The 7,255-nt window shown below is 43.0% G+C and overlaps 1 protein-coding gene across 1 annotated transcript; it reads left to right on the forward strand.

Moving 5' to 3' along the window:
• The first annotated feature begins 869 nt into the window (after positions 1–869).
• LOC146972658 (induced myeloid leukemia cell differentiation protein Mcl-1 homolog) lies at positions 870–7,255 on the forward strand. Its single transcript, XM_085803058.1, has 3 exons — positions 870–1,094; positions 5,857–6,107; positions 6,438–7,255. The coding sequence occupies exons 1-3, from the start codon at positions 899–901 to the stop codon at positions 6,513–6,515; spliced, it is 525 nt and encodes a 174-aa protein (XP_085659184.1). The 5' UTR covers positions 870–898; the 3' UTR covers positions 6,516–7,255.

Consider the following 7,255-nt stretch of genomic DNA (forward strand, 5'->3'; position numbering starts at 1 on the left):
GAAGAGGTGCAGTTTATTGTGTTGCACCAACGAGGAGCTGTCATTACGCACGACTTTTACGCACTGCTGCGCGCTCATTAGTGTCCGTAATTAAACCTTGACACTCATATCAAATCAAACTTACATTACAGACAGGTGGATTGGGTTCTCTCTCTCTCTCTCCCACTCCGAACAGACAGACGGACGCAATCAGAAAGGAAACAGAGGCTGCGCATTGATCCTTTTTTCCTTTCTGGGATCAAACGGATCATGTGCATAATTAACTGCAAAACAAGCACTTCATATTAATAACATATAACGCTCATTATGCTTCCAGCCTGTCTAGCCTCTACCTGCTGTTTTTACTAAACTTAACCAACTCCTTTCTTCATTGCCTGAACCTAACCAAAGCGAAATTTACTTTTTTTCCCCCTCTCTCAGTCTGCTGTCAGCAGGAGCGGCGGCTGCAGCAGCCTCGCGCCCGTGAAGTGAGCTCAAGCCTGGTTCAGCCGTGCTCGAGCGGAGGGGGGGGGGTGTATTTCTTTTACTCTGTACTCTGGGAGGGGGGGCTTTGATTATCAGTTTACACATCTTGATCAGCATTTATGATGGTTGTGTGCGATCTGACATGATCTGGCTCTCTGACTGAATATGGTGATATTCTGGGCCGCGCGTGTATGTGTGTGATGTGCGTAAAGAGAGAGAGAGAGAGAGAGAGAGGGAGGGAGAGCTGCATGCTCCTATCAATGGAAGAGCTTGTCACAAAGTAGCGATGACAGTTCGAACTAACGGGACCACCCACTGGTTCGACCTCCTATTGGTCCGACTTGTGGTTGATTTTGTCGGAGTAACGGGAGGTCGAACCAATGGGCAGTTCCCACGTCACGTGGACGACGGTTCTCTGCCGTGTACTCCGCAGATGGAGACCGACAGCGACAGCGACGTGTCCCACAGCGGAGACGAAGCGCTAGAGGCCGATACGAGGCAGCTCATGAGCCAGGCCATGATTCACTTTACCGGGCGGTCTGTGTCGAGGAGGACGGAACACAAAGCACTACAAACGATGAAGAGAGTTGTCAACGACGTGTTGGATAAACACAGATACGCATACAACGGTATGTAGCCTAAATGTTGTCTTTTTTGTCTTGCGTAGCCTACCCCCTGAGTCTTTTTCCCATACATTTTAATTTCTCTCTTCAATTTGTACAAGGACATTTTACACATATCCTGCATTTTAGTTGTTTCTGGCTGTTGTGGTGTTTGTTGTGGTAGAATAGCCTATGTCTTCACAGAGTTGTAGGAGTGTCACAAACAACTCAATGCCAATACCCAGGAAAATATTGAATATGACATCATATTCAATAGGCCTACAGCAGCAGTGCCTCCCAGCTTATTATTGTTCCATTGTTTTATTTTTGATTATAATAAAAATAAAACAATGGAACAATAATAAGCTGGGAGGCACTGCTGCTGTATTGAACCTTTGTTTGTTTTTTTAATTAAATGAAAAGCTAACTCAGAGTTGTGCAATTTCAGCGTCTAATGTGTTGGTTTCATTAGCTACATTCATAACAATGCATCTCCTCTCCTCTGACGGGCGGGGCTCCCCCCTCCCCCCTCCCTCCTCTCTCACAACCAGTGTTGGGAACGTTACTTTTAAAAAGTAATTAGTTATAGTTACTAATTACTTCTCCTAAAAAGTAACTGAGTTAGTAACTCCACTACTTCACTATAATAGTAACTAGTTACCAGGGAAAGTAACTATTGCGTTTTTCTTTTTCTTTCCAAGGGCATTTTTAAATTGTATTTTATTGTTTTCATATATTTCACTGATCGCAATTATGGAATGCGAGTGTGTGTTTTATTGAAAGCGAGGCTGGTGTGCCTATGAAAATAGGTTACAGTGGGTTTTTTAAGTGCTGTGGCTACAAGCAAATCTCATATTGTCTCTGTACAAAGACAACAAAGACCTTTTTAAATGTGAAAACAGTGGAGACCTATTCAAGATTTGCGTTTGGGCAACAATAACAGGAAACATCGAAATTAATTTATTCATGGCCACATTAAGTGAAATTATTAACTTTACCGATTATCCATCTGATTATCTGTCCTGCTGCGAGCACACAACTTCTCAGGGTATCCGCGGATCCTTAAAAAGTCTTAAATTCATGTATCTAAAATTAAGGCCTTAAAAAGTATTACATTTATTAGAAAATTCAAAGATGGTCTTAAATATATAATATATAATACACAGCATCATAAAATATGTATGCACTTAAACTTTTATATGAAATAACAGAGTATCCGTGGGGTCTTAAAAAGTCTAAAATTTGAAAATCTAAATTTTAGGTCTTAAAATGTCTTAAATTTGTTGAATTATTGTGTTCAAGTCTTAAATAATTTTAGTCTCGCATTTGCCCCTAAAAAAAAAAAACATGACGTGTAAACCGGGAAAATCACAAAAAAGAAAGAGCACAACCTGTGATTGGTCAAAAACTACAAATCCCACAATTCTCTGGCCTCAACAATAACAGTAGTTAGTGTAAGTAAGTGAGAGTGGAGCTGTAGGTGAAAAGAGGAAACAACGCCACGTCTGGTCCTGTTCTATGTTGTTCGTTCACACCGTCACCGTTTATTCGTTACGTCCGCGGTGTAAAAGGCCGTGACGCAAAGACGCGATTAGGCGCGAGACGCGGTAGACGCGACTTTTTTTTTTTGCGACGCAATACACCCGATTCTTTTATGGCGACGGGACCTTCGCGTCTTCGTCCTTTTCATCGTGTTTGGTGGGAAGACCCACAAGGGGCTTCCCACCAAACACGAGGAACGCTTTTTTTTCGCTCGAGTTTATACGCGCGACCAAACGCGAGATACGCGAGAAATGCGATTTATCGCTCGTTTTGACTTTGTGTAAATTCGCGTCTTCACGAGCCCGCCCATTTTCACTACAACAACAACATTTCTGCTCTCACCAACCATGGTTGAGGTCACAACGCTGCTGTAGCTGCTCTGGAAGAGTTCCAGCTGATGAGCTACAGAGACTTTAGAGTCTAAAGGAGCAGTGCGTCGCTGTGTCGGACTGTTTGGATTTAATGAAGAAGCTGCACAGAGTCAGGTGAGCAGAAGCTCAGGACAAACACTTCGCTCCGGGACATAATGTAGCTACACCTCACATGTTCTTGTCTTTTACCTCAGGGAGATTAAAGTAGTGTCTGTTTCCACTTTCCCTCCGATCTCGGCAGCTTCCCTCTGCTAGTCCGTGTGTGTGAGGCTAAACCATAGACTGTAAAAAGAATGGACGTAGCGTCCGTGACGTCACCCATTGGTTTTGGGGAGTCGTTTTTGTGACTCAAATATGGCGGCCTGGACAGCGCCATGTTGGATTGGCCGGCCGAGAACCCGCCCACTGGCCTCGAAGCAGCTGTCCACGGAGCTGCTCAGACCTGTCACTCAACGTTTCCGCGCCCTGATTGGCCAGAATTTTAACCTAATAACAGTAAAACTGTAGAGTTAAAAAAAAATTCACCCCCCTCAGAGTGTGTGCGGGGGTAGAAACTATCGATTGAGACGAAAAAACGTTCTGACACCAGGCTTTTAACATGTTTACTGAGGATGTAAAGTCGGCGATTTTAACACGGGGGTCTATGGGGAATGCTCCCTTCTGACACCAGCCCCCAGAGGAATCCGAGGGGATTGCAGTTTTTTGAACGCGGAAGTGAGCTTCACTTCTCAGACCGACAACTGCCCCCTTGGGCTAAACTGCGTGCGTGTGTGGTTTGTGTACAAACTGAACACTGCCTCTGATTGGCTTAGCATGAAACCTTACTCTGCCTCAACCAATCATCATCACTTACGCGGTTGTCTCGTCCCTCCCTCCCTCCTCCCTCCTCCCCTCACCAAAGGAGAGAAGGAAAAAGAAAAACAGTTTAGCAGCTTCTGTGTCTGAGATGAGCCAAGTCGGAGGACAACGGCTTCACTGAGTAGTTTGTAACGCGCCTCGTTTAATTGTCGGTAACGGTAACGGCGCTGTAACGGTGGAAATAGTAATTAGTTAGATTACTCGTTACTGAAAAAAATAACGCCGTTAGTAACGCCGTTTATTTTAACGCCGTTATTCCCATCACTGCTCACAACACACACACGTGCACGCAGACAGCGGAGAAAAAGAGAGGAGAGGAGAGGAGAGAGGAGTGTTGCCGTTAATATTGGCGTTTTAAACTAGAGAAATGAGCTAGAACATGATGTGCACTGTGCCTCAAAGTTGTCTTTTTTTGCTCAGAGGTCTAATACTCCATTTTTAATGTATAGTATCATCACTTTGGTCCATCAGACGGTGCTGCTCTGCAAGGAAATGCTTTCTAGTTTACAAATATGCCACATACCAGACACGTCACCATATTGTCACTATTGTTCATATTGTCACCTTTGATGTATAGACAGGGAGATCTGTTTCTGAAAGAGGGTTGTAGGCCTATATTACATCATATTTTTTATTTTTCCAGGTATGGTCAAGAAGAACAGTCATTCTTTGCCGTGGACTCCAGATTTCCAGTCGGACGACGAAACCGATGACGAAGAAGTGGGTCAGATGGTGGAGGCCGGTACGAGGCAGCTCATGAGCCAGACCATGATTCACTTTACTGGGTGGTCGGTGACGCGGGGGACTGAACACAAAGCACTGCAAACGATGAAGAAAGTGGTGAACGAAGTGATGGATAAACACAGATACAACGGTATGTAAATGTTGGAGTTTATTGCAAAGAGACATGAGGCTAGTAGTGGGCCTTGAACTCATATTGCTACAACTACTGGCTCTTATTTATTTAACGCAGATAACTACTCATACAAACAAACCAATGCTGAGAAAAATAATGTAGGAACAAGTTTTTCTTAAAATGATATTTATAAATACATTATTGAGGCGTTTTTGTGAGAAAATGTTACTTCCGCATAGAAAAACACTTAATTGGAAGTGACATAGGCGGAGGGAGAGCGGTCGATTTGAACAATATAATAGGCAAACAATGGATTCTGGTGCTGGTCCATTATGCACATTAGAGAGCAGAGGGAGAATTGTGAAAAAGCTAGTTTTGGAACACAAATAAAGACTATGAAAATCAGTCCATCTCTTTGAAATGAGTATGATAGGTCAGATAAAGGGGGAAAACAAAATGCTTGTTCATGCTCGCATCTGACCAGGCTAGGACCAGTCCCACCAGATTGCACCGGAGAAGAGAGAAAAAATCAGCAATGCTGCAGTTTAGACACAGTTGTAAACTAAACAGCATTTGTATATAACAAATAAATAAGAGAAATATAATTGACATGACTTGACCTTACATGAACTGATGAAACCTCTTGGATGAGAGGTGAAACGTCTTCCTAGACAAATAACCAAGTAAAATTCCTTTGAGATATTTTCATGTAACAAGTCATGTATATGCAGAGCAAGGAAAACACTGGGTGTGCACCAGATTTCATGTTTGCCTACCAGCAAAAACTTAAACAAGACAACTGAAGAGTGTAAAAACACAGACGACATACATATGCCTGTGTATGTTGGAGAGACTTGAGGTTTAGTGATGAGGAAACTGTCACACATCTGCACATCTGTCAGCAGGTGTGCTCCGAGCAGACACTTCTAGGGCTGCAACTAATGATTATTTTGCATCTGTTTCAACTTTGGTTTTACCTCATATTCTCGGAGCAAATTAAAAACCTGTGAAACATGTTTTTGTAGGCTAACATAACTGTTTTTAAATTGTTATTGCTAAGCTAAGTGTGCTGCTCTGTAAAGTCGCCATATTGTCACTTTTTGATGCTTACATAAGGAGAGGGATAGATTTCTGACAGGCTTTTTTATTCTATTTTTCCCAGGTATGGTCAAGAAGCTGTCACTGGACAACAGAGGCGATGATGTGAGGTTTGTGGGCTCCGTAGCCAAGAGCCTGTTCGGGGACGGGACCACAAACTGGGGCCGCATCGCCAGCCTGGTGGCCTTCGGGGCGGTGGTCTGTCAGCACTTGAAGGACACGGGCCGGGAGAACTGTGTGGAGTCTGTGGGGGAGGAAATCTCCAAATACCTGCTCACAGAACAGCGAGAATGGCTGGTGAAGAATAATTCCTGGGTAAGTTAATGAGCTCTGAGTAATGGCTGAATGACAGGGTGGAGGAACAAACATAAAAAAACTGTTCTGATTGCAAAGGATAGTTCATCTTTTTTGAAGTGGGGTTGCATGAGCTACAAATGGCCATTAAGTACCGTATTTTCCTGACTGTGTGTGTGGGGGGGCAATGCTTTTTTCAAAGGTAGGCCTACCTCATACAACCCCACTTCAAAAAAGCTGAACTATCGCTTTAGGCTATGAGTCCAGTGAACACAGATCTTTATCACCGTCATCATCATTTCATACCATCTATCTGAACTCATTTGATGTTTGTTTTTTGTTTGTTTACAGGAGGGCTTTGTGGAGTTCTTTCGAGTGAAGGACAGACTCATGGCCGTCAGTGCAGCACTGGCCCCGTTGGTCAGGTGAATTGGACTTTCTTGAAGTTCATTCTGGCTCAAAGGAAGATGGGAAATGCAATGCATCTGAAAGATGGATCGCTCCTGGCCTCCCCTTCTGGCACAATCAGAAATAAGAACTTTTTTTTCCTCCTCTGGTTTTGTTCTGGTGTACAAAAGTTTGATTTAGGTTTTTTATTTAATTTACAAAGATCTATTTTTATAATGTACAACATTGTTTATATATACATACTATGCAAATTGAAAAATAGAAAAGTACCTGGTTTCTCAGTTGAGCTGATTTTGTTTTGTTTTTTCTTTTGAATTCTTCTGTGACTTTAAAGCGATTTCTCGAGCAAACTCAGAGCCAGGGAGCTTGTATTTTGCGAAGTCCAGGTCAAAGCAGGAAGGAGAAAAAAGTGCATCTTTCCCGCTGTCATGCAGACATGAAGCCAATTTCCATAGAGCCCATTCACAATGCTTGGATCGTTTGTATGGAAAGTTTATCCATGCACAAGATGAAAATGTTTTGGGACTCAGGAGCAGCCACATACGTACAGGACTTTCGACCACACACAGCAGACTAGCACAGACCAGGAGCTGTTGGAGAAGCACAACAAAGACTGTACATGTCTTGTGGAAAGATGCAGCTTGGGCTCTTCGATTGCACCAGAGAAGACAGTGGAAAAAATCAGCAATGATGCTGTTTAGACACAGTTGTAAACTAAACAGCATTTGTATGTAACAAATAAATAACAGAAATATAATTTA

The sequence above is a fragment of the Trachurus japonicus genome, chromosome 16 (assembly GCF_045865225.1).
Source record: "Trachurus japonicus isolate A0001 chromosome 16, Traja_1.0".
Classification (NCBI taxonomy): Eukaryota; Metazoa; Chordata; class Actinopteri; order Carangiformes; family Carangidae; genus Trachurus; species Trachurus japonicus.